The sequence below is a fragment of the Fusarium vanettenii genome (genome assembly GCF_000151355.1).
Source record: "Fusarium vanettenii 77-13-4 chromosome 1 genomic scaffold NECHAsca_1_chr1_3_0, whole genome shotgun sequence".
Taxonomy (NCBI): Eukaryota; Fungi; Ascomycota; class Sordariomycetes; order Hypocreales; family Nectriaceae; genus Fusarium; species Fusarium vanettenii.
The window spans coordinates 2606569-2632730 of NW_003315881.1; the positions used below are offsets into that span (position 1 = coordinate 2606569).

General features: G+C 52.5%; 7 protein-coding genes across 7 annotated transcripts; 3 read left to right on the top strand and 4 right to left on the bottom strand.

Annotated features, from left to right (window-relative positions):
- Positions 1-1297: 1297 nt before the first annotated feature.
- NECHADRAFT_90245 (uncharacterized protein) lies at positions 1298-3394 on the top strand (the record flags this gene model as incomplete). The annotated part of the gene is made up of 3 exons (XM_003053658.1): positions 1298-1374; positions 1449-3220; positions 3273-3394. 3 exons carry the CDS (start codon positions 1298-1300, stop codon positions 3392-3394), a joined length of 1971 nt encoding a protein of 656 aa, XP_003053704.1.
- Positions 3395-4148: 754 nt separating this feature from the next.
- On the bottom strand, positions 4149-6834 carry NECHADRAFT_90246 (uncharacterized protein; the record flags this gene model as incomplete). Its single annotated transcript, XM_003054377.1, has 3 exons — positions 4149-4303; positions 4358-6349; positions 6399-6834. The coding sequence occupies 3 exons, from the start codon at positions 6832-6834 to the stop codon at positions 4149-4151; spliced, it is 2583 nt and encodes an 860-aa protein (XP_003054423.1).
- Positions 6835-10606: 3772 nt separating this feature from the next.
- On the top strand, positions 10607-14198 carry NECHADRAFT_31225 (uncharacterized protein; the record flags this gene model as incomplete). The annotated part of the gene is made up of 10 exons (XM_003053659.1): positions 10607-10869; positions 10920-11302; positions 11369-11844; positions 11893-11931; positions 11985-12042; positions 12184-12557; positions 12608-12826; positions 12919-13065; positions 13339-14104; positions 14140-14198. 10 exons carry the CDS (start codon positions 10607-10609, stop codon positions 14196-14198), a joined length of 2784 nt encoding a protein of 927 aa, XP_003053705.1.
- A 2892-nt stretch (positions 14199-17090) lies between these two features.
- Positions 17091-19500, top strand: NECHADRAFT_65752 (uncharacterized protein; the record flags this gene model as incomplete). The annotated part of the gene is made up of 3 exons (XM_003053660.1): positions 17091-17158; positions 17212-17887; positions 18088-19500. 3 exons carry the CDS (start codon positions 17091-17093, stop codon positions 19309-19311), a joined length of 1968 nt encoding a protein of 655 aa, XP_003053706.1. The 3' UTR covers positions 19312-19500.
- Positions 19501-19881: 381 nt separating this feature from the next.
- On the bottom strand, positions 19882-20496 carry NECHADRAFT_75122 (uncharacterized protein; the record flags this gene model as incomplete). The annotated part of the gene is made up of 1 exon (XM_003054378.1): positions 19882-20496. One exon carries the CDS (start codon positions 20494-20496, stop codon positions 19882-19884), a length of 615 nt encoding a protein of 204 aa, XP_003054424.1.
- Positions 20497-21450: 954 nt separating this feature from the next.
- NECHADRAFT_90250 (uncharacterized protein) lies at positions 21451-24207 on the bottom strand (the record flags this gene model as incomplete). Its single annotated transcript, XM_003054379.1, has 3 exons — positions 21451-23549; positions 23612-23857; positions 23928-24207. 3 exons carry the CDS (start codon positions 24205-24207, stop codon positions 21451-21453), a joined length of 2625 nt encoding a protein of 874 aa, XP_003054425.1.
- Positions 24208-24651: 444 nt separating this feature from the next.
- NECHADRAFT_75124 (uncharacterized protein) lies at positions 24652-25709 on the bottom strand (the record flags this gene model as incomplete). Its single annotated transcript, XM_003054380.1, has 3 exons — positions 24652-24960; positions 25016-25545; positions 25655-25709. 3 exons carry the CDS (start codon positions 25707-25709, stop codon positions 24652-24654), a joined length of 894 nt encoding a protein of 297 aa, XP_003054426.1.
- Positions 25710-26162: the final 453 nt, after the last annotated feature.

Consider the following 26162-nt stretch of genomic DNA (forward strand, 5'->3'; position numbering starts at 1 on the left):
TCAAGGACTATGTGCCAGGAGACCCAGGGGTAAACGAAAAGAGTGCAAAAAGGATACTCAAAGGCATCAGAGAACTCAACAAGCTCAAGATCTACAACAAGGACATTCGGATAGACAACTTTCGAAACGGGCTGTTGGTCGACTTTGGTTCCTCGTGGACGGAACCACACGCTCTCATGGATGCGCTGGGTGCTCAGGACGTCAGTGATCACAGGGCTGCTGATCTGGCTTTGTTTGATGAGATGATTGAGGATGAAGAGATTGAGACGAAGGTGAGGGGGTTACCAAATCCAGAGTATTGCAGTAAGCTCCGGTCGTGGGATGATGATTAGTGGTGGAGTGTAAGTTGGTTGTTTAGTAGTGTATCTATTAGTGTCCTAATAATCAATGCCATTATGAATGGATCCATATGATTCCTCAAAGCTAGTTGCGTTTACGATATTAGAAATAGATGCTGTACAGACGAGAAAGTAATGAATTTCGAGGCTATTCTTGACACATGTCAAACTAGATGGTTTGAAAAACACGGGCTTTGTAACTGGCTCCGAATCAGCGAACCATGTCTGTTGTAGGCCTCGTGATTCTTCTGTCTATGAGAATAGCGCCTCTAGGTTTTATGTGTCATGACATACCATGGCTCTCGACATAGATTATCAATCGAATTTAATGTTGAACCTCTGGTGTGGATCCGGAGCCTTGGCCGCGATACTCTCGTCTAAGACGCTTCGAGAGAAAAGCAATGTTCAAATTGCTACTGATTACGTGCGTCAAGAATCTCCAACTACAATTACTTTCTAGTTTGTTTCTTTCAGATGGTTTCGAGGCGTTCGAGTACTTTATGCATGTTACCCTTCAAGCATGGACGGGTCTACTCGGCAAATCACAGGATGACTTCAGCCTAGAATTGAATCACAGATCACATCCAATGCCTAGACAAGATTCAAGAGTCCGTAGGCAATTGTACACTTGCATTGTTGTTGTCAAGTTGTTGTTCGGCGTATTAATCGTTGATTGGTGCGTTGTGGTGGTAATGGTACTACCTCGAGGTACCTGGCCCACTGTGCCAGTGTGTGGCATCCACTGGGCGAGCATTAACTGGGGACCCTCTAAACACGCCCCAAGCTCCCGGCCCATCTTCAACAACACCAACACCAACACCAACCGCGTCACCCGGCGCGTCTTGTATTTCTCGTCGCATCCCACTTTCGCCCTCGCACGCCAACATCGCGACCTACCAAACGACGCAGGCCCTCCAAGCCAAGGAATTTCGGGAAAGACCACAGACGACATTATAATCATGGCCCCCCGCGGTGGCCCCAGGCGCAGCGAGGCTGCCGAGCCGCAAGCTTTCCACCAGCTCGGTGTCCGTGGTCGGTGAGTTTGCGCCCGCGAATCTCGACATTTCCACCATGCGCGTCAATCTCAGATTTCTAACATGGAATTACCAGAAAAACTGGCGTGGAATTGATCGATACCGGAGAGCGCGACGAGTATGGCATGCAACCGCTGGATGACCTACTCTCCTCGCCAGAGAGGGGACCTTCCAGAGCCAATCAACAAGACGACGACGATGACGATGATGATCAATATGACGACGACCAAGGCAGCGAGGATATGGACATTGAGACGAGTGCGCCAGCTCTTGCCGTACACACACAAGCACCACCAGAGACTAACATGACCACAGGCGCAGGACCGGGCCCGCAAACCCTGCTTAAAGAGCGAAGCATGCCGTACCCTCTTCCTCGCAGTCGGTCACCCGTAAAGACGCAATTACTATCTCCTGCCCGAAGGAATCGAAACCTGGAACACCTCTCGTCACCTACGCGACGCTCCATTGCCGAAGAGCGTGATCCCACCGTAACGCGAAAACTCGACTTTGGAGCCAAGTCTGGACGCGCACGAGGTGGCGCGAATGGCATCAACGGCTCACTGCCTGAGGAGGACGAGGATGCAGATGAGACAGAGGACACCGACGAGCCTGAGCAGGAAGAAGAGGTGTCAGACAACATGGATCTTCTGGAGCAGTCTCTACAGATGGTCGAGGCTATGCATGGAGACTCACTGTCGCCCGAGCCTGAACCCGAGCACTCAGAACCCCCTTCAGAAGAAGACGAACCTCCCGTAAAGCAGCACGTCGCAGCTAAGAAGGGCCGGGGACGACCCCCAAGGCCCAAGCCTGTGCAACAACAACCGGAGGAACCAGTCGAGGAAGAATCTGCTGAGGAGGAGCCCGAGGAAGTTGTCGCGCCTGTAGCATCCAAGAGAGGAAGGAAACCAAACAAGCCTGCCCCTCAACCTAAGCAACCCAAAGCAGCCCCAGCATCAAGAAAACGAAGAGCAGAGCCGGAACCGGAGCCAGAAGATGTTGAACAACCTGAAGATGAGATCTCAGAGCCAGAGCCTGAAGAGAGCGCTCCTCAAGCCAAGAAACAGCGTACTGCCGCCGTCAAGCCTTCAAAACCTGCCGCCAAGGCAGCAGCATCAAAAGCTCCAGGCAGGCCCAAAGGAAGGCCACCACGCAGCAAAGCTCCAGCGGAGGAAGCTGGAGAGACTTCGTTCGCTGCTCTTCAGCGCGGTCCCCCAATGCCCAAGTCGCGCGGTCTGGTGTCTGTTCGTCACGACGCAGAAGAGGTTCGAACGACAAGATCTGGCCGTCACTCTTTCAAGCCTCTAGACTGGTGGAGAGGTGACAAGGTTGTCCAGGAGGAGGAAGAGTTTGACGGCGTGACGGGCAGGGATAAGTTTGTGCTGACCACCATCAAGGAGGTTATCCGCAAACCTCAAGAGGAGGCGCCCATTAAGAAGGCCAAGGGCCGTTCAAAGGGCAAGGCCAAGCGCGCTCCAGAGGTTGAACTTGAGGACTGGGAGCTCAACCCAGGCGTTGTCAATGGCGAAGTCATCCTGTGGGAACCGGAGCACGAGCTACACCCCCCGGCCGACGACGAGCCTGTTGAAGTCATGGAGGATCGTGTGGCGATAGCGGGTAACGCCATTCAGACTAAGGACATTCACGACACGACGTTCCGTTTCGCCAAGACGCTCACAACACCGTTTATGGGTGCTGGTATTGTCGATCTACCCCCGGGCTCTGATAAGCGCCCAAAGAACTCACGCAAGATGCACATGGTTTTCTTTCTGCATTCTGGAAAGGTGCTCGTCACCGTCAACGAAGCTTCGTTCCGGCTCTCCGCTGGAGGCATGTGGTTTGTACCAAGAGGTGTGTTGATCTTTTCATATTAAAGACTACTAGTGACTAACATACCATGCAGGAAACTACTACAGCATAACAAACGACTACGACAAGCCCGCGCGCATCTTCTTTTCCCAGGGATGTGAGGTGACGTCGCAACCAACAGAAGGAGAGCAGTCCCAGATGTCAGTAATGGCATGATTGTGTGCGAGACGGTGTTGTCACCCCTGGGAGGAGTTTCGTGTATATACTGGGACCTGCTGTCGTTGAACTAGACGACACAGGGAAAAGGAGTTTTTCTTGCTGGAGGCATCCCTCTTTTTTTTTTTGTTGGTAACCTCGGGACTTGCGGTTAAAGGTTTAAGGCCATTGTCGAATTATAGCCTCAAAGGGAGTTGTATCAGACAAAGAGGTCGACGTAACGATTTATGTGTTGTTAGGGCGGTTAGGTTGTATACCATTCATGAAACAGGGCAATTCAAGTCGAGGGCTTGTTGTAATGAATTTGCGGTCATGTTCAAGTTGGGCCGGTGACAAAAGAATAATGATTCATCTATGGCATGTGAATGGTGTAGATTAATGTTATCGAAAAGGGGATCCGACGATAACTTCACTCTAGAGACCGAATCTTGAACACACCAACTCGGGGATACTTCTTCACTATGCATGCACGTAGTACGTCAAACAAGTCACTATCAAAGATCCACACCATGGTTGAAAATGTTAACCTCGAGTTCATCTACTCTGGTAAAGTATAGCCAAGCTTATCAGCCCACTCAGACTTTAAATTGCAATCTCCAAAAAAGACAAAGCCGTACTCTAACTCGTAGAGACAAACTTGCTCCTAGGCGCCCAAGATACACACAAAACACTCATCAGGCTCCTTCCTGCCTATCCAAGGACAAAACATGTGCTCCGAAAACACCATGCAATGCGATGTCATGTAATAAGATGCTCAATAATCAATCAGTCTCAACTTCTTTCCAATATCACGACGACGGGCCTGTGCCTGTGCCGCCCGTTCCGAAGCCCGCGTCTCTGCAGTCGCCTCAAACTGCACGTGGCGAGCCTTGAGAGCTTGCAACAGCATGCCAGCATCAAAGAAACCATCTGGGAGTATTGTTAGTAACGATTGGTATCAAAGGACTTGGATTGAAAACTTACATCCACCCATCTCGTCATCCTCACTAAAGGTACTGCTCTCGTTGGTGGGAGACGTTGTACCAGTGGCAGAGCGGAGGCTGTCAACGGCGGTGATGGGGCGTCCACGGCTCTTAACTCGGCTGATGGGCTTGGGCCTCTCGACTTCGACCTCACGAGCACGGCTGGCCTTGCCGGTAGACATCTTGCGGTTGCTGATGCGCAGGATGCGACGGATCTCGAGGAGGTAGCTCTCGAGGGTGTCGACAAAACGCTTGGTCTGGCGATGCTTGCTGGCCACGCAGATGGCGAGTCCATCATCCTTGATAATGTATCCAATACCGAAACCATCACCAGAGGTAGGACCGAATCCGAACTGGCGAAGAGCAGGGTTTCCACAGTTGGAAGTAGAGATGATGGTGTTGTTCAACTTGTCCCATCCAGAGTCGGCAAACATGAGAGGCAGGGGGTTGTGATCTCGTGAACGAGAGTTACGAGAGGCGGTGCTGTATCCACGCTCGCGCGAGGAGGGCTTCAGCTCAACGCCATCTGTAGATGGGAATGAACCGTTGCTGACGGGCGATCCCACGTGGTCCGAGTACCCATCGGGGCTAGAGTAACCTGTGCTGTTCAAGTTACTGTCAAGGTCCTCATCCAGGCTCCTCTGCCACACAGAGAAGAGGGCATAGAGGTGGCGATCGCAACCCTCAGCCTTGGAGCACTGTCGGGTGTTGGCTGTGTGCTTCTGGCAAGCCTTCTTGAGAGCCTCGATCTTGGACTCGGCCGGGTTGTCAGCCCAGAAGGTCTGGACAAAGTCGACAACCTCAGGAGAGACAGTTCGGATGGCCTCGGTTCGGCCGTGCAAGAACATCTTGGTCATGGCCGGCTCGTAGGTGCACTCAACTCGGCCATACAGACCATAGTAAGCGGCCTGGAAAGCCATCTGGACAAAGGCATCGGGAGAGAAGCCCATCGAAGTGATGAAGTTCTTTCCGTAGTGACTAAAGTCCAAGGTCTGGAACTCGTTCTGCTCAATCAAGTCGGCCAACCTGGTCTCAGCAAATCGGACCGCGACGCTGAGCTCAGGGATCATGTCCCACTCGAGCTTCCGGGGGGTAACGCTGACATCGCCAAAGCTCTCAGGGTCGCGCTTGGAAGGATCCGGGCTGGATGAGGCCCAGAGCGAAGGGGACATGCCGTTGATGGTGCGGGCGAAACGGAGGATGGTGTCGGTATAAACGTCACTAGCGAACCGCAGAACCGTGTGACCGTCGACGCCCGTGTGCTCAAAGTTGATCCCGGCACTTCCGTTCTTGCAGACAATTATCTGGAGTTTGTCATACCATCGGTTGGTGCAAGTTCCGATCTGGACACCCTTCTCGATCTCACTGGTACCGCAAAGCATGTTCTGGCACAGAGCAGCGGCATCGGTAGGCTCCGTGTAGTCTAGGCAGAGGATGAAGAGGGCTGAGTCGACAATGCCGAGAGAGTCGGCGTTGTTGGAATCAGGCTCGCTGGTAAGGACGTCTCGAAGTCCAGACCAGACCTTGCGGTTCTCAGTGCTCAGAACGCCCAGGGCACCCTTGGCGGCATCCTGGATGGGGATTTGAGTGGCATCATCGATGATGGTCTGGAGGTTGATGGAAATGTCCTTCTCGGTCATGATGACATCCGAGTTGTCGTCCAAGACATCAAACCAGTAGAACTGGCCATGGCACATGACGACAATGTGCTTCGACTCAGGGTCCTGCTCGATCTGGCAACCGGCCTCGGTAGGGACTCGGGCAGTGCCGAAGAGTCGGGAAAACTGGTACATGCACAGGGGGGTGCCCTTGATCTTGTCTGGGGCAAGCTCCTCCTTGCGGACGGCTCGGACAAACTCGAGGGATGAGGCAACCAGGGATGCCGCTCGGGTGACCTGGTTGTTGCGAGCGGGGGTCGGATCATCTTCCAGGAGGAAGAAGGGGTTGAGGTTAAGAACAACGGGGTTATCGTAGTTCAGGTAGGAGTCATACCCTGTCAAATGTTAGTGATGATTTGAAAGAGTGAAAGAGCTAATACATACAAAACTGCTCAATGTAGCTAGTCTTTCCCTGGGCATAAGCCTTCAGCTTCTCCTGCAGCTCAGGGCCATCGCCCTTGAGGAACTCGTTCACAGCATGCTGGGTCTCTGCGTGTTCCCGGGCCGTCTGGAGGGGCTTAAGGGATTCGAGGTATCGCTTGCAGGTGGCGTCCAGCTCAGGGATGGGAAGCTTCGGGAGTTTGTCCTGGCCGGAGAAGGTGATGCCGCCCTCCTTCTTGGACTCGTTGTAGGTAGCCATGGGAACTCGCTTGTAGTCGCCGTTGAGTCTGGCGGACGAGTCACGTCGTTGTTGAGGAAGTTCGGGAATCTCAGGAACAGAACGGGGAACCGAGGCGTCGATGGGTGCCGACTTGGGAGTAGGCTCAGAGAGTCTCTCTCCAAGAGGCTGGGGAAGGGTAAAGGTGCGGACTTGAGTCATGGTGTCAGTTGTGAGGGTCGTAGGAGTCGATGAGAAAACGAAGTCTAAGCGTAAAGAGGTGACACGCTTGTGCTAACGTTGAGGCCGCGGAGAGCGGTGCGGTAAAAGTAGTGACAGTTTTCTTGTAGGAAATAGTCTGGCATTACACGATGGGCATTATAGTATTGGAGGAGATGGGTTGATGGGTAACAAGAGTCCAAAGGATCAACTCGAGAGGGCACAGGGCTCTGATATAAAGCAAACGGCCATGACCTCGCTGACTTAGACAAGAGTCAAGTGGACCCGCCACGCACCCTCCGCACGCCCTCCGCACTCAACTGGGGGTAGCCGAGCAAGAGGGATGGCTTCTGGGGGAGTGAGGGCAGGCAACGGCTGTGATAGGGCCAGCAGGCCTGTCAAGGCAAACGGTAGGTGATGAAACTCCTCCGCAGGTCCGACAGCCAGCAGTGCCGAACGAACGTGGGTGCAGGGAGTATCGAAGTAGAACGATCCAGGCACGGAGACTTACCGGGGACGGGACGGAGCCACAGCGCACAGCTATGCAGAAGGCGAGAAAACCCCGAGCAAGACGAGAGCCGGTAATAACAAGTTGATGCCGAGTCGGTGGGACGTTATCACTGGACAAAGCGTCTGAGGCAGGTTGCGACAGGGCAGGGGACTCGAGGCATGAAAAGAAGCACGAGGCTGGCCGGCTATGTACCTGGACAAACGGGTGGCATCCAAGAGCAGACAAGTAAGTACCTGGGAGAGCCAGGAACGGTTCTTCGCAACGTGTCGCTCGGGTTGGAGGGGCGCTGTGCCGTCACGGAAGGCTCCCGAGCAGTGGCCTTGCAGCAGTTAGAGGCCGTCTAAGCTGGAGGTTGTCTTCGGACGACGGGATGTTGGCAATAACGGTGCCAGACTCGGAGCCGTGACGGAGAGCAGAGGCAATCACCTAAGCCTGGACCGGGGACGGACAGGATCCACTCCCAAGACAAGTTGGAGGCCGAGGGGCGGCGTGTAACTGGCTGGATAGATGTGCTTCTCCAGCGTGTTGGCCAGCTTATGACGGAGAGTGTCCGGCCTGGGATGACGGTCTGAACGCTGAACCCCGAACCCCACGATTCAGCCTGTGATGAGGGGAAATCACCTGCGAGAGCATTACCGAAGTTGGGGTCTCGTCAGGTGGCAATTGCCATGTCTCTCTTCCCCTCTCTTGTGGCTGTTTGTGTCCTCCTGCTGCTGTGTGCACGCGCCCTCAAGATGCCCGGGGGGCAGTCGAGTGCCGCGGTCTAATGGTCTGATGTCTTTCATGTGCCGGCCAGAGTTTGAAAGGTTATCTGATCTGATGTGATGGACGTTCCTGGTGTCACTATGTTTGGGTGGGCGCGATGGTCGCTTGCGAATTCAAGACAGCTAGAGTGGGACTTGGAGAAGACCGGCCCCGGCATCATGGGTGGCAGTCGTCGCCTGGGCTGACGCTGGCCCATTCATACCTGGCCGATTAGTATCCAGGGATCGCAGACACTCTGGACCACATTTCGGTGCCGGTAACAAGTTTGACGATCCGGGGCGTGTTCTAGGCTAGAGTTGCTCGCGACCGGCATGGCCGACGCAAGCGGGAGAGCTCTACGCGGAGAGGCCTCAAAATCATGGCTTGTAGATTATTTCTCCGGGTTGCTTCTTGCTCGAGACAATTCCGCCGTGATACCGGTGCTATCCGAGACGGAATGAAGACTTTGATATCCTGTACGAGGATTATTCAAGAGGGTGTGATAACAATCAAGGGTGTGTGGCAAGGAGCCAAGCCGAGAGATGGCAAGGTCAGGCAGGGAACCGACAACAGCGCAGAGCTTTCAGATCTGACAGGTAATAACATTGCGGTACTGGTCTCCATGCTGCTGGGCAGTGTTCGCATTCCCGAGGGCCAACGGAGCCGGTCCTAGAGGGTGTGCCTTGCTGGACGGACAGCGAACGGCTGGGACGGCCGGCCACGGTCAGGGCCATTCTCGGTTCGGTCCAAAGGACGCCAGTGAAAAAAAGCTTCGATACCACAGCTTCATTTCGTCATGGCCGCGCCCCGAAACGTGGTTCCCGCAGTGGGGGAGCGGCGCCAAAAAAGCAGGCCGATGACGGGCACCACGGAAGAGAGCAGACAGTGTGTGTGGGTGGATTGAATCCTCTCAAGGTGACTGGACGGCGTGTCATTGAAGGCCTGCAGGAGTTGCTAGGTTGTTGGACGAACCCTCGAGGCCGAGACATTGTTCATGGGGAAATTTTTACTTCTTTTCTTGGATTCTGGCTCGACGAGGGCGCTCGTCCAGCGTGGCAATTGGGGGAAGGAAGATGGGGGATCCCGCGGGGTAACCCTGCCTTGCACCTTCCTGCTTGGACCTTGGACCTTGCACCCTGTTGTCGCCTCAAAACGGGCATCTCTCGGCATGAGCATTGTATCTGTAGAAGAATTTTCATTACTGGGGCTAGATTCTCTTGTTTGATCTTGAGGAAATTTGAATTTGCACCGCTATTTCAAGCGTGTACCAGCTGACGCTTGGATATCTTACACAGCTCGGCTTTCAACCGAGGTTTTGGGGCGATGTCAGGTGATGGGTCACGTGCCAAATGATGTAATTGTTTGATTCGAAGCCCCGGCGTTGATCCCCAGCCGTCCCGCCGAACTGGGCCCTTGTCCGGCTCTGCTGCTCCTCTTCCGGAGGCCCGGACTCGGCCCCGGTTCGATCCACACTCAGCAAAAGCCGGATGGTATGGGTCTGCTCCGGACAAGTGAACGGGGCCCACTATCATTACCTTGCACATAAGATCGCAGCCTCTCTAACTTCAGTTCCCAACCAACTTCGCTGACTCTTAACTAGTAATTGCTCCTTTCCTGCAAAGTATCAATCTTTCGTCGACCATAACTCCCTCATGCTCCCTTTGAGATTATCAGCAAGCTTCGTCAACACGCGAAATTCTCATGCACTATTTTACTGCATAGACACAAAACCATCTATCTGACCATATCCCAGTCTACCTAACATGATGACCGTGATAATAGATGATCTAGTGATGTGATCTTACGCGGCCAGAACTAGAAGATGAATATCATACGGATGCCGGCACGTTCTTCACTTGGGGAGGCCTCATCTACGTCGCAACGAGTAAGATCGCGTAGCTCCATGACAGGGAGATGGTGATGATTTCCATGAGTTGTCGTATATAGTTGAAATCTGCCCTGGGGATTTTTCCAGAATGAGCATCTCATTCGAGCTGTCAAAAGGACGCGCTAACTTATTTCGGAGTTCCATTCGAGAATTCGAGGCGCTATACCGTTTTCAGAAACCCATTCGAGGTCCACTTCTGCCTCGTTTCACAGCCCTACGAGCATAGCATCCTACACGGAACGGTCAATCCGACCGCATTACGACCCTGAAAAGAGGTCCCTGTGATTTTCCATTGGCTCAGATCTTTGTTTCTCTTCTAGAATAGGAAAAGCCATTCGAGATATATTCAAGAGTTACACCTCAGCCTCTCAGTAGCTCATGGATCTACTCAAGCTTCATTCAACAACCCACAACTTGGGGGTATTGTGGGACATTGATGATGAATCCGTGAACAAGGTTGTTCTCGAGTTTTATGATAAATACAGTTGTTTGACCTCACTTTTCCAAGTTCCATCTCAAATCCCATATCCAACTCTTCAACTGTCCAACACCCTTGTCTGCATCCTCTCACTCAACCTTCTTTGACTGATAACATTTCTCAACCTTGACTTCCGCCACACTATTAAAGTATCATGATCTCGTTAGTCAAAAAGTCCATTCGGTCACAGCGTAATAAAACGCCTACAACGCCACCGGCGCCACCCATGGAACTCCAGAAGACTCAACCTGAGACGACAAACAAACAACCACAATGCATTCACCGCGATGGATCTGAGCCCTCCAATGAGCCATGCTCAACTTGCGCTGCAGACGAGAAAGCCGCTACGAAATATCGATGGAAGATCATTCTTGGCCTAGTGGCACCCTTTGCCCTTCAAGCCCTCGACTCGACAATGTAAGCAGTCCTTCACTTGGCAACTCTACTAGTGTTAACGTCTTTCATAGTATCGCAAGCGCTCTCCCTTGGATTGCTCGCGACTTTGGTGAAATTTCACAACTAAACTGGATCGTCTCATCATTCAACCTTACATCAGCAGCCTTCATCCCCTTCTGGGCACAGATGGCTGATGTCTTTGGCCGAAACGCCTCCCTCGACGCAGCCGTCATCTTCATGCTGATCGGCAGCGCACTCTGCACAGGCGCTCCCACCAATGCTTTCCCAGTTCTTCTGCTTGGTCGAGGTTTCCAGGGTCTTGCAGCAGCTGGTCTGAATGTTATTGTTCGTACCATTCTGGCCGACAAGGTCTCACTCCAGGAGAACGCCAGGAATTGGGCCATCTTTGCGCTTGTGGGTGGCATCTCTTATGCAATTGGCCCTGTCATCGGTGGTACGTTACTCTTTCTTTTTTATTCGCATCAATTTGGAGATAGTTGGGACTAACATGGACTGTTAGGATATCTTACCAACGCGGACTGGAGATGGTGCTTTGCCATTAACCTTCCAATTGCCGTGGTGGCTCTTGTCATCATTTTCTTTCTCCTACGAAAAGAACTTCTCGGCCCTCAACCTATCGCTGAGCTCAACGAAACCACCGAAACCGGAAGAAGGACCAAGTTTATTGCCAGGCTCAAGACGGTGGATGTTGGTGGTCAGCTCCTGTTCATCTTTGGCTTTGGCCTCATCATCCTCGCCATGACTTGGGGTGGTGCAACCTACCCCTGGGGTTCGGCCGCTGTGATTGTCCCCCTCGTTCTTGGAGTTATCTGCACCGGCGTCTTTCTGTACTGGGAGTATCTCTTGGCTCCTGGAAACACCATGGCTGAGAAGCTCCCCTGGCAGCGGGCGATGATTCCCTGGGACTTGCTTTCTAACAGAGACATCGGGCTCCTTTTCTATTGCGAGTGTGCCACAGGAATGGGCATGTACGCAGTAAGTGCTTATCGTTCTTGGTATGCCGTACGTTTCTAACTTGGATAGGTGCTCTATTTCTGCAATATCTACTTCATTGCTGTTAGGGTATGTGGTTCTTGGCCCACGTTCGCGCAAGAAGCAAACTAACAATATCACAGGGTTACGAGCCCGACAAAGCCGGTGTACAGCTCCTGTACTTTGTTCCTGGACTGGGAGGTTTGTCCCCTCATGGTAACCCAACGCACTGAACATTCATTGCTGACACTCATATAGTTGGTGTTTACATCTGCTCTTTCATGTGCAACCGATGGCCCCGCATGACCTTTCCCTGCGTATTCCTGGGAACTCTTGTGGAAGCGATCGGTGTCGGCCTGCTTGGCTGGGCTATTTGGGCCGAGAAGCTTAGCACCATCTTTGGAATGATGGCACTTGTTGGCTGTGGTAGTGGTATGCGATTCATGGCCTCGCCACTTCATGGAATTGGCCTGTTCAAGAACCTTCGCGCTTCGGTCATCGGCTTGATGGCTGTTGCTGTTCCTTTCGGCGGCACTATTGGGTTAACCATCATGTCGACTGTCTTTAACAACACTTCTAGGATCGACTCGAGCAGCAGTGACTTTACAGAGGTCCAGTCGTCATCATCATCCAGCGAGCTCAAGGGACAGGCTATTCACGATGCCAAGATGGGCGTTGTGTGGGCATTCGTTGCCATTACCCCGTTTGTCGCACTTGTAAGTTTACACTCCTCCCGTTCCTTGACCGTTAGCTAACCTTCTCTCAGGCATTCCCATTCGCAGCCTGCCTTGGCAACGTCAAGCTTGGCCAGGGCCCTCCCAGCTCGGAGGGCCCAACAGACATCGTGGTTCAAGGCTCCTATCTTCTCAAGCTGCTTAGAGGTCAGGAGAAGTTTGGGGTTGAAAAGGCGGGATATAGACTTGAGAGTTCGCATGGCAGAGGGTGGTCAGGAAGCCCAGGCTCAGGAGAGCGGGGTGACCAGCAAGTCTAGATAGTACTATCGAGGGTAGTTGTTTTAACAGGTTGGATGGACATAGTATTTAGACAGCGATTTCTTTGACCACGACATTTCTCAAGCGCAAGATAGAATATACCCTTTGTTTGTTTAATGGTGTTCTGGAGCCTGCTTGGACAACCGTGAGACGTGTTATCACATGGGCGGTGACACCGATTATCAGGGTGCCGAGATCGGCGCCTCAGAGTCAACTCTGTATGAAAGAGATGGTTACAACATGTTGACACTTCCGTACTTATAACACGCATATATCTCCGGAATGCAGCTTATAACCTCTGAGATAGCAAGATTTCCTTAGATAAAGCAAAGAACACGGAGCGCCAAGTTCCGTCGGGCCGTCTATGTATTCCAGTGACAGCAAATGATTAGCTAGGACCAACTCCCGGCAATAATCGCATGACCTGACCTTGGGCCTTACGGGAAAACATGGATGCGAATGCGATGCGTCTATTTTATCTCAAACCCCCGCTAAAAACGTGAAGTTTCCCATCAGACCTGGCTTAAATATTGGTTTTCTACATTTTCTAGGCCAATTGAGTCACGTTACCCTTCTCTTTAACCCGCCCAACATGAGGTACACGGAGGTTGACGAGGAGCAGAGCCCGAACCCCAGATTCTGGCTCGAGTTTCGCACTTTTGATGATGGCCTCTCGGAGCATCCACATGCCAAGAAGACATCGCCATCCTCGCTCACCGCATTTCCCCAGTTCACGCAGCTCCCTCCTGAGCTGCGCCTGAGGATATGGTCCTGCCTCATCCAGCCACGCATCGTCGTCGTCTGCTGTATGCAGCGCGATGAGCGCCTTGGTGAGAGAATTAAGGAGCTCGACTCGCGATCTCACGGCAGATCAGCACCGGTTCTCCTACACGTCAACCGCGAATCGCGATATCTCGCGCTGGAGCACTACGAGCTCACCTTTTCCTGGCGCATCTCCAAGCTCCTCTCGGACACGCCCGTTTCGGCACCCGCACGGGTCTGGTTCAACTTCGCGCTCGACGCCGTCTGGCTGGCGGGCGAGTTGGAGGCTTACGACTCGTACGGCTTCAACTCGCCCATGGTGTATTTCCTACGCCGCGAGGACACGCGAAGGGTACGGCATGTGGCCTGCATGCTGGCCGAGCTGGGTTATCCGCGCCAGGAGAGCGATCAGGTTTTTGGGTGTCTGTGGCACGTCGTTGATGGATTTCCTACCATTGAGAGGCTTCTACTGACGGTGGGCGAGGGTGATGACGAGGCTGTCAAGGGTAGTAAGCTGATGAGCCCGGACAATGTGATGCAGAAGATCTGGAGCGGGTGGCTGGGCGGATCGACAACCGAGACGAGTTCGCGGATGGCGCATAAGCAGATGATGATGATTCAGGAAGAGGACCTGTCGGGTTTTGTAGCAGATCTTTGAGGGACCAGACTTGGTTTGGGGCACGCTAGTCGGCTCATGAGGTGTGGGTTGCTTATTTTTGGTTACATGTTGAGCTCAAGCTATGGACATAGAGGAATTTCTTATTAAGACAGTTTGCGGCAGTGTATCAATGATGATCCTACATTGGCCTTACAAGCTGACGACCGCCGACTGATCCTGGTGACCAAGATATTGGCATTTCATAGATGTATACACATATTCGACGCTGGTGAAAGATGAATGTCCTCCTCTCAGAAGCTTGTCCTGGTGCAGAAATCACGGTGGCTCTTCTAGCCCAAGACTCAGACTGCCGCCCAAAGGGTTGGCAACATGGTGATACCATCAATACTCATTATCGGGGTTTTAAATTCAGCCGTCTATAAGGAGGGAAGGGAGTGATATATCTCATTATCCTACATGGGCACAGAAGTCAAACATCAGATATGGCGAATGTCGAGCAGCAGTCGTTGATGACACCAACCTTATTCACGTGAAGACTGGACTTGTCTTGCTAAGAGCTGACCATACCTATCCTATGAAAGTTTCCAGAAAACATCTCGTTGAATACGTTAGAAGGGTTAAACCAGGCGCTCAACCAATCAATTGGTGAGCGTTATCTAACTTCATCGCTGGCAACTGAGTGACGTTGAACAGAGGGGTGTCCCTTGAATGGAGAGACTCCCTCCCACCGGCCATCTCGATCTAACGCATGCTAGGGTTCATCGTGCATCAAAATGAGCAGACATGGAGAATGGGTTCCATGATGATGCATCATTCGTCCGTTAAATCTCGCCAAAAGCGGGCACTTGGGAAGCCTAGAAGCCTCCAGGTTGGTTCAGGGTAGGGTTGAAGCAGCTAAACAGGTTAACGATCCCGACCTCGTTTTGCGGACCATCACGACATCGGCCCCACCGGCAATCCAGTTACTTGGAGACGGCTTCAACCCACTTTGAGTACACGGCGATTGACGGATAGTAGAGATAAAGGCAGAAGTGCAATTGGGGCCACGAATTTGACTGCATCGAGTTGTCTACCTAGAGCCAATGGACGCCATCCAGCTGTATGGTACCTGGATCGTGGAGCTGGTGGTGGTGCCTTGAAAGGGAGGCGGCCGCCGCAGTGAAACCCAAAAAGTTACAAGCCAACCAACCCAGGACTGCCAAACCAACAAGCACAACAGACAGGCAGGGCCTCCATCTCGTCGAATCGATTGGATTGTCTGACTGTCGGTTGCCTGGACACTCAATTGGGCAGCAGCGAAAAACGCCGAATGGCTCCCAGGGTCGGCTACGCCACGCCTCAGCCCTGGAGCCCAAGTGGATGCCGTGGCAGCAACCCACAGAGAGCCATGGAAGCGCCACGAAGGTGAGGATGCGACGCTTCCCAGCACGGGTGAGGGAGAGGCAAGGAAAAGATGGCCAGAGAAGAGCATCGACGGGCGGACCCACCCCCAGGGATGATGGAATCAGGGGCCCAACGGGTCTCTAAAGATTAAACATGCATTTGTTGACGGTTCGAGTTGCAGTGAGGCACTGACCAAAGACGCCGATGGAAGCCTTCCATCAGCCTGATCGATATGGACTCCGTCCTGCAAGGATCCAGCCATGAGTGATTCGTACCCGTTTTTTTCAGTCTGACTTTCTTCTCGGGTGTGCCAGGCCGAGAGAGGACAGTCTCAGAATGGAAGCAGGAAATAGGTGTGCTGCATCTCAGAGTGCCTGGCTGCCTGCATGCCTGCATTTTCAAAGTAGCGGTAGCCAGCAGTTTAGGTTAGGTAGTTGGACAGCAAGGCATTCAAACCTGTTTCATCAAGGTCGTAAGATGGCCGATGTCAAGTTCCTTACTTTCCGGCCGGATGTCAAATTTGATAGCAGAAAATATCTGAATTTTCTTATTCATTGCCACAAAAGGTTGATCAATTATGACACTCGATGATGGCGGCGTAGTCTAAGCTGTCTACGGTGACTCTGCCTAAACCACAGGGAGAGAAGAGCGACAAAGAAAAAAAAATCAATGTAGCAGAGTCAGTCGAGGAGGGGCAGTCAATGAGGGAGCTCTCTGTCAGCCTGATGTCGTTGGTGGGGCAGAAGTAGCATGTACTTGAATCTGAACCTACCGCCCCATTGACGATCAGGTATTCGACACCTGGAGCTTGGCTGACCCTGGCTCGGATGCCCCGCGATGGAATTTTCGGGAGGGGAAGGTTTTTGGTGGTGGTTTTTGGAGGGGGATGACATCAACGAGCACAGACAGGCACAGGCAGGCACCGCGTACGAGCCAAACGGCCAACAGACGAAGCGGGAACAAACGAGAAGCGAGTGGACATGCTCGAATTGTACCCGGCGGCTTCAAGAATCTCCCAGAAGCAGCAAACCAGCGAGATCCCCATCCATTGTCCAGGAGACGCCGCCGCAAGTTCCCATTTTTTGGTGGGGCACAACAGATCTGCCAGGCGCTCGCAGCTGCTAGAGGGTTCCTCAAACGCCCCCTGCACGCCCCCCCCCCCCCCCACCACCCCCCCCCAGCAACGCCTAGCAGCGCCCCCCCCTGCACTCCCCAGAAGCGACGCACATCCACAGAAGCTCTGAGGAAGTGGGCTCCTTTGGAACAGCGCAGAACCGCATCGAACCTTGGCACCCGCCTTTATTTAGCACCTTTTGCGACTGCTGCACCGCAATCCGATTTTCTTCTCACAACAACACATCTCTCAGATACCCTCTCAAGCCTTCAAATACCTCCATCCCCCCCTTTGAAGCAACTGCGATTTCCTTTTCCTTTCTCCCCGCGTTCATCTCTCTTCTTTCGCACATCACACATCTTCACACACATCACACAAAATGGGTCCCGCCGTCGGTATCGATTTGGGTACCACGTACTCTTGCGTGGGTATCTTCCGTGAGGACCGGTAAGCTCTTTTCCCCATCATTTCTTCATCAGCAGCTTCTAACTATTATTCAGATGCGACATTATCGCCAACGACCAGGGTAACCGAACCACTCCCTCTTTCGTCGGTTTCACCGACACCGAGCGTCTGATCGGTGATGCCGCCAAGAACCAGGTTGCCATGAACCCCACGAACACTGTCTTCGATGCCAAGCGTTTGATCGGTCGCAAGTTCGCCGACCCTGAGGTCCAGGCCGACATGAAGCACTTCCCCTTCAAGATCATCGACAAGGGTGGCAAGCCTATCATCGAGGTTGAGTTCAAGGGCGAGCAGAAGACCTTCACCCCCGAGGAGATCTCCTCCATGGTTCTCACCAAGATGCGAGAGACCGCCGAGTCTTACCTCGGTGAGACCGTCAACAACGCTGTCGTCACCGTTCCTGCCTACTTCAACGACTCTCAGCGTCAGGCTACCAAGGATGCCGGTCTCATTGCTGGCCTCAACGTTCTCCGAATCATCAACGAGCCTACCGCCGCTGCCATTGCCTACGGTCTTGACAAGAAGATCGAGGGTGAGCGCAACGTCCTCATCTTCGATCTCGGTGGTGGTACCTTCGATGTTTCTCTCCTGACCATTGAGGAGGGTATCTTCGAGGTCAAGTCTACTGCCGGTGACACTCACTTGGGTGGTGAGGATTTCGACAACCGTCTGGTCAACCACTTCGTCAATGAGTTCAAGCGCAAGCACAAGGTTAGTAATTCCCTCTCCGTCATTCCCATTCTCTTTCCGAGGTTTTGCGATTTTCTCCATGGGTTCACTCCTTGGATTCAATCGTGAATCATTGTCCATTACCCCGCCCCCACCTTCCTTATGATGGACTTTGATCTCCTCACATCATCCTCGCATTCTCTGTCATGATTTGTCAAAACATACACTAACCCCCCTCACAGAAGGATCTCTCTACCAACGTCCGTGCTCTCCGACGTCTCCGAACCGCTTGCGAGCGTGCCAAGCGAACCCTTTCTTCTTCCGCTCAGACCTCCATCGAGATCGACTCTCTCTTCGAGGGTATTGATTTCTACACCTCCATCACCAGAGCCCGTTTCGAGGAGCTCTGCCAGGATCTCTTCCGATCCACCATCCAGCCCGTCGACCGTGTCCTCGGTGACGCCAAGATCGACAAGTCCCTTGTCCACGAGATCGTTCTCGTCGGTGGATCTACCCGTATCCCCCGTGTCCAGAAGCTCATCACCGACTACTTCAACGGAAAGGAGCCCAACAAGTCCATCAACCCCGATGAGGCTGTTGCCTACGGTGCCGCTGTCCAGGCCGCCATTCTGTCCGGTGACACTTCTTCCAAGGCCACCAACGAGATCCTGCTTCTCGATGTCGCCCCGCTTTCCCTCGGTATCGAGACTGCTGGTGGCATGATGACCAAGCTCATCCCCCGCAACACCACCATCCCCACCAAGAAGTCCGAGGTCTTCTCTACCTTCTCCGACAACCAGCCTGGTGTCCTCATCCAGGTCTACGAGGGTGAGCGCCAGCGCACCAAGGACAACAACCTTCTCGGCAAGTTCGAGCTCACCGGTATCCCCCCTGCCCCCCGTGGTGTTCCCCAGATTGAGGTCACTTTCGATCTTGATGCCAACGGTATCATGAACGTCTCTGCCGTCGAGAAGGGCACCGGCAAGTCCAACAAGATTGTCATCACCAACGACAAGGGCCGTCTCTCCAAGGAGGACATCGAGCGCATGCTTTCGGATGCCGAGAAGTACAAGGAGGAGGATGAGGCTGAGGGCCGCCGTGTCGCTGCCAAGAACGGTCTTGAGTCCTACGCTTACTCTCTCCGCAACACTCTCTCCGACCCCAAGGTCGAGGAGAAGATTGAGGCTGGCGACAAGGACAAGCTCAAGACCGAGATTGACAAGGTCGTTGAGTGGCTCGACGACAACCAGCAGGCTACTCGTGAGGAGTACGAGGAGCACCAGAAGGAGCTTGAGGGTATTGCCAACCCCATCATGATGAAGTTCTACGGCTCCGGCGGCGAGGGTGGCATGCCCGGTGGCATGCCCGGCGCTGGCGGTCCCGGTGGCTTCCCTGGTGCTGGTGGCCCTGGTGGTGCCCCTGGCCACGGTGGCGATGACGGTCCTACCGTCGAGGAGGTCGACTAAATTCTTTGATACCCCAACAACATCAGTCTCGACTTCTAGAATGGTCAAGCATCCAGGAGTGCGATGCGGGAGGCTAGGGGTCATCGAGGGATGATGCGATGATTAGATTTCTGCCTTTGTTTTTCTGCATTTCACGGTTATGAACAGGGAAAAGCTCGGTGGTTTACCCAGGACTGTACTTTAATGAATCGATGAATTAAGACATTCATGAATGTTTTTTTCTCTTGAACAATGTGATGTGATGTTTCAACTTCCATGTCTGAATATCTTACTCCAAAGTTGGGTACTGACTAAACGATCCAAGGCCTTGGCCTTTGTTGTGAATTATTGTCATGGTAGAGGTCCTTGAGAGGACGCAAAGCTTTGCTTTATGACTTTTTGACCCGCGTGAAGTCATCGACATAGGAGCTGGAGATGGTTGGATATAGTGGATTGTGTAGTCATGACCCTGTGATCGTAATGTCTGTCCCATAGTGGGATGTCCTAGTATACAGTAAATCCCCCTCATGTTCTCATTCCAAATAGTAATAACAATAATCGAATCCCAAGTCAACTGTTGCGACTGAACCATTATTCAATGGGCTGGTTGAACGTTGAACCTTCAGGAACCCTTTCTTCCCGACTCTCCCACACATCCTCACTGCTAGGCTTGCCCGGACCGTACTTAACAAACTCCTTTGCGCGGTAGTGCTCCCGGATGGCCTTCTCGCGCATCTCGGGGGAGTAACCCTTTGTACGCATGCAGAACCAAAAGTCGTCCCAGTGCTCGCTGCAAGAGCGCATCTCGCCGTAGCGATAGACGGCGTTCCACTGGCCACCCATCGAGTTGCAGGCCCAGGCCTGGTCAAAGGCTTGTCGGCATGACATGTCGGTCGGGAGGAGGGCTTCGGAGAGGGTGCCGAGGGGTGGTATGTCGGAAGGTGTTGGGGTTGTGGCTCTTGTTGATTTCTTGAGGGTGAGCCATGATGGTAATGACGAAGATTGTTGGTCTTTTTGTGAGGCGGGTTCGGGTTTGGCGTTCTTTTCCGACTCGAAGAGGTCGATGAACTTTTGGATCTCGGGGTCTGTGGTGGTGGATGTCGAGGTTGAGGGTGGAGGTTGTTGTGAAGGTGTTGAGGTGGGAGGTGCTTCTTCAGAGAGTGTGGACGGCTTGTCCTTGTTGGACGAAGACCATAGCCAACCCATGGCGACGGATGTGTGTGTAGATGTGAAGTAGGTTGCTTCGGTCGATGTCGTTGGATATCAGAATAGGGACAGTCGAGGAGGGATTTCACGTCGCAACTGTATCGTGTCGTGCCAATCAAAAAGGTCTCGTCGCGTGGTTACCGTAGGTATAGTTGCTCAGCGGGGTTGGAATCAGCGCCCTCCTTGTGTCTCTCGTCCGTGTCGTCTTGCGCTCGTGATGCTCATTGGATTTTTCGCGGTGGTCAAGATGCGCAGGTTGTGTCGGGAAAATGGATTTGCCGAGTTGCCGAGAGACAATGCTTGCTGCTCAAAAGGTTGACGCTTGGGATGTGATTTGAAGGGAGAGCAATTGAAGTGTATTTTGATTTGGAGTGATTAACATTTGGCGAGGAGCTTGAGTACCTAATTTTGATCTTTCCGCCATGTTTGTTAGGTGAATAGTTCGCGTTGACGTCCGTGGATGATGGAGTTCCATTAGAGTGTGCTGGGGTGTTGCGATTATGTGTACGTGATAAAACAAGATTGATATGTATTGATATTCTTAAGTATTCTTCTCTTGTTATTCTCTCTATGTATATATATTTATGAAAAGTCATGTTTTTTTAAGAGGTTTGGATGCTTTGCTGTTTCAATGTCGTGTCCATGTCCTGACCAGCGTGCTTGGACAACTAACATCCCTTGACGCAAGCCAAAGATTTGACAATAACTATACTCTCAAGAGCCCAGCTGATTCATAAAATATCGAACACGTCTCATCGAGTCGATAGTAATGGGTCGATAATCTTCCTTTTATATCCCAGATAGAGAGCTCTGTATCATAACTCGAGATGGCCTGTTGATTCAATTGAGATGAGTGCGCTCAACTACAAATAGCAATAGCCTGACTTCACAAATCCTGTTGTCGAGTATCATGACGGCTCCAAAGAGGGCATCAGACATAATTTACAAAACCCATCAAAACTCCTCGCTCAAGACCTTCTTCAACTCAGTCATCTCCCTATCCCACTTGGCAATCTTGGCCTGGCTATCCTCGAGCTTGCGGAGCAGGAAAGTGATGCGTCCAGCTGTCTCGCCTGTCTGCCGGGGGAGGCTACCGAGCAGCACCAGCTCATTCTCGACCTTGTCAATGGATCGAGCCTCAGCCTTGGACGAGTCGTTGAGGATGTCGTAGTCCATCTTGGCCTTGAGCACACGATCGTGGAGAAGCACTGAAAAGGCGGCTTGGTGGAGAGGCTTGCCAGCCGTGATGGTCATCGGTCGGCCCTGATAAGATTGAACAGCAATGAGCTCCGAGCTGGCTAAGCTGTCGATAGCCGCATCTGCGTCGGTTGCACCCGCTGCTGCGGCCGAGGCAAAAGGCGCCGAGAGGAGAATCTGGTTGTACCGTAGGTTCGGGTTCTGGGCAAGGGACTTGATGAGATGCCATGCCTGCTGGGAAGAAAACTTCTTGCCCTCAATGTCAGAGGGTTTGCCCAGGAGGAACATGCGAACAATATCAGTGGCAGTCTCGGAGACAATCTCATCCATCGCCTCCTTGGGGGATTGGCCAGTTCGGAGACGACGTGCCAGGAACTCCAAGTCAGTGAGTCGGCCACCGAGGGTGTCGATACACTGGTCGAGCTCCAGCATGTTCAAGCGTGGCATCGGGCGCTTCTCAGCATCATCGCCGTCTTCCTGGCGCACCTTCTCCTCAGCAGCGATCTGGTCCTTGAGGCGGCTGAGAACAAAGTTCTTGGCAACATCGGGGGCGAGGTCACCAAAAGAGACTGTACGGAAGAGTCGATCAGGCAAGGCCTTAGCTAGGGGCTTCGAGTAGGCTGAGTCGGTGGTCAGGAAGATGACATGAGCGACGTTGTTCTGAACCACGGTTGCTGCCCATTCGGCGATCTTGTCGTAAATGATACTGTTCTCCTCGCCCTTGTGGAGAAAGTTGTCGACGACAATGACAGGTCTGCGCTCAGGGTGAGCCTCGAGCCAAGCATCCTCTGAGAGTTTGGCATCGGTATCCTTCTTGTCGCGAGATGAAACGGCGACATCCTTGAGGGCGCCAGTTGTCGTCTGCAAAATCTTGTTGAGCTGAGACTCGAGAGTTTCCGAAAAGCCTGCCTTGACACCCGTGGTGCTTTGCACGGCGAGATCAATCATGCTGCTCATGCTATTGGCCCAGGAAAAGACAGGACGATAGCCAACAGCAGCAGCCAGCCGCTTGATGGTGCCAGCTTCGCCTCTGGCCTCAACGATTCGCCTGCAGTCCAGTTTGAGCACGTTCTTGCGACCTTCCAGAGCCTGTTCCATGACCATTTCGACCTTGCCCGAGCCCTTGGGCCCAGTGACGACGATGAATGTGTCGGATGTCTCATCAAGCCAGCCATGAACCTTTTCAATCGCATCACGTCGATGATTCCAAACCTCACTCAGATCGTCATTGCTCTTCTTTTTGCCTGTCAACCCAAAGTTGCCAGTCTGCTTCTTAAACCACTTGTAAATCTTGGAGTCCTTGAATTCCAGTGAGTGCTGAACATGGAGCTTGATGAAGAACTCGCGAATAGGGTCGAAAATGAGAACCGAGAGACCGGCAACCAGGGCAGCGATGACGGGGATGACGATACGGGGATGGCTAGTCAGCCAGTTCCAGATGCTGTGCGCCTTGACGCGCTTCTCAAAAGACAATCGAAGCTTGGTACCGCTATTTCCGCCTCCAAGAGCCTCGCTCACAATGAAGCCATGCATACAGTTGCGAGCCATGATGGCATCCCTTGTCACGGGGAACCCAAGATGGGCATACCGAGGTATGACCTTGGAGTCGGTAGGCTGAGGTATAATGTCTGCGATCTTGCCGTACTTGCGGAACAGGGTGTAAAGCGTCTCTTCTGGGAGTTCTTCAGGGGCTGTTCCAGGTGTCGGAGGAACAAATTCGACCTTGACGAGGTTTGATGGAAAGCGATACAGGTCCTCGAGCCATGGAGTGCCCTGAACAAGGCGGGCGTTGACAGGGCGAAAGAGGCTGAACCAAGGCTTAATAGGCCTCTCCTTGAGGCTTTTGGCCAACTGAGCTATTAGGAAAGTGCGTATTAGCTGGTGGTACAAACAAAAGCTCGCTTTTTGACACCCGTACCTTCAATCTCTGCAGGGTCTATGTTGGCATCGTGACTGAACTTGACATATGCGCCTCCATCTTTTAGCCGTGGCAGAATTTCTGTCACCTTGATCGGTAGGTCTTCCGGTATGGCTGTCCTGACCAGGCGGATTGGGTCCAAGATACCCAGAGAAGAGGACTCGAAACGCTTGAGCAGGTCGGTGACTTCGCCGTCCGTCTTGTAAGGGCGGCTTAGCACACTGCTGAGTTTGAGTGGAAAGATGTCTGCAAGAGTCAGCGAACGGCCAATTGATCTAACCCATCATATATAGGCCTATATCAGGAAGAATCATACTGTCGAAGAAGAGAATGGACTCGTTGGAGTGGGTGATGATATGCCCACTCTTATCAGCCCCCTCTTCTGAAGCATGTGGAGGAGGCACAGCAGCCGCATCCGGGCTCACTGTCGTGCTCTCCCAAACACGACTGACGGGTCGCCGTATCACATTCTGGTCAAAATGTCGGAAATGCGACGCTGCCGCGAGACCAAGGCCGAGCGATCGTGGTGAGGATGGAAGCGACCGGCGCGTAGCAAGGAGCGCGGCCGTTGCAAGGCCGCCTCGACTAGGAATCATGACGATTGAGACCCAGAAGCGCGCATGCTGGTGAAGGGAATATGGAGAGAGAAAGAGGGAGAGGTGACAATGTCTCCAAGCAAAGAAACGCGACTGGTTTTGGTGGAGGCTTGCTGGTAGACCAGACCCGGAAAGAGCTTTCGCAGTTGTTAGCTTCGACCTCGGCTGCCGATGAGGTCATTGTCGATAATCGAGAAAATCACCCCACTAAGCCGATCTAGCTCTGTTATAGGGCTATTCTTAATAGGCTTTTATTATAAAATTCTTTATTAATTATTTTAGATATAAATATTAATAAAAGCACTCTAAACTATATAGTATTATTATTTTTTTATAAATTAAGTTTAAAAAAAACTATTAATTTTTTTTTAATATTTTTCCTAAGGTAAGATTATCTATCCTATCGCAAGATAGATGGATATAATTGTATGAAAAGAACAAGATCTAGTTCTTAAACTCTAATCCTTTCTCTGCCAACTCCTTCTCAAACGTTTCCTGCTTGGTAATAATATGCGTGCCCGCAGCCAGGCCAACAAGACCTTCCATGTTGTACACGGCCTCCATTGGCACATCCCGAACACAGACCTCATGGGCTTCCTTGGTGCCTCCGCAAAAGACCTCGACGATATTGCCATTGCCATACTTGTCACTCTGGATACCATCCATGGCAACATCAATCAGCTCATCTACCGTGAGCATAAGGTCGTCTGCCTGTACCCTCTCGCGACTGTAGGGGGCGTGAAAGATAGGAGTCTGGTTGGCAAGTTAGTCAGTCACTGTAGTCGTATCAAAACGAAGTCAGACATACATCAACAACACCAGGGCAAATGGCGGTATTTCGGATACCCGCAATCCTGTTCAGCGAACCCAAGGATTTGCAGATGCTGACGACAGCAGCTTTGCTCGAGTAGTAGAAAGGGGTCAGAAGCCCGTGGATGTAACCGGCCATGCTAGCAAGCCAGAGAATGTTGCCCTGAAGGTGTCGGTTCTCGGGCCGTAGCCAGTACTCAACAGCGATCTGTGCCAGCCTCACTGGTGCTATGGTGTTGACGGCATATGTCTTGTACATGCCGACTTGAGCGTCGGCAGGATCCTGGGCGAGAGGCGAGATGCCAGGCGGGTTCCAGAAGTCGCTAAAGGGAGGCTCATATAGTCCAGCCCCATTCACCAGCAGGTTGACATGGCCGAATGTCTTCAATGCAGTCTCCCACAACGAGTTGATCTGGGACCAATCGCAGAGATCAGTCTGATGGAAGATGGCAGATGCGCCGCCAGCTTCGGCCGGGGGGTGCGGGTAGCTGTCGAGAGTCTCCTGAGCTTCGGGACGCAGCTTCAGATCTGCCATTACGACAGAGCAGCCTGACTCGAGAAGCCTCTTGCTCAGGGCATGGCTGAGGCCTGGCCATGATCAGCGATTGACGATGGAGATGGCACGAAAGGGACTCACCTGACCCGGCTCCGGTAACGAGCGCGACCTTGCCCTTGACTTCCCAGGTGGTCATGTTTGCCAAATAAAAAGTAAGCAACTATGGGTTTGTTTGAGAATGACGAGTCACGGTAGCAATGAACAAAGAGCTGATGCAAGACATGGGACAGGAAGGGGTCGTCAGGGTTGTTAAATAAACACTACAAGGAAGACGACAAGGCGTGACAAACCGTTGCAAACGGTGTCTTGCCATTTGGGATCCCAGAGATATGCGATTAACACGTTGCTTCCCCTGAACCTAGCCAAGTCGTCGTACTCACCGCAACGCGAGTGCTACGCTGGCCCTCAGGGATGGCGATCCTTGGGATGAGTAGTTCGCCGTTCGAACGCCGTTCGAGCGTTGGGCAGTCGTGGCGTTGGAATCACTCACTACCTTGAGGATGAAGCAGCGAGTACAAGAACGGTTCTCACCTACTTTCCCTTGGGAAGTGAAGTCAAGTGTACGCTAGCCGGGTGTATAATTCGGAAA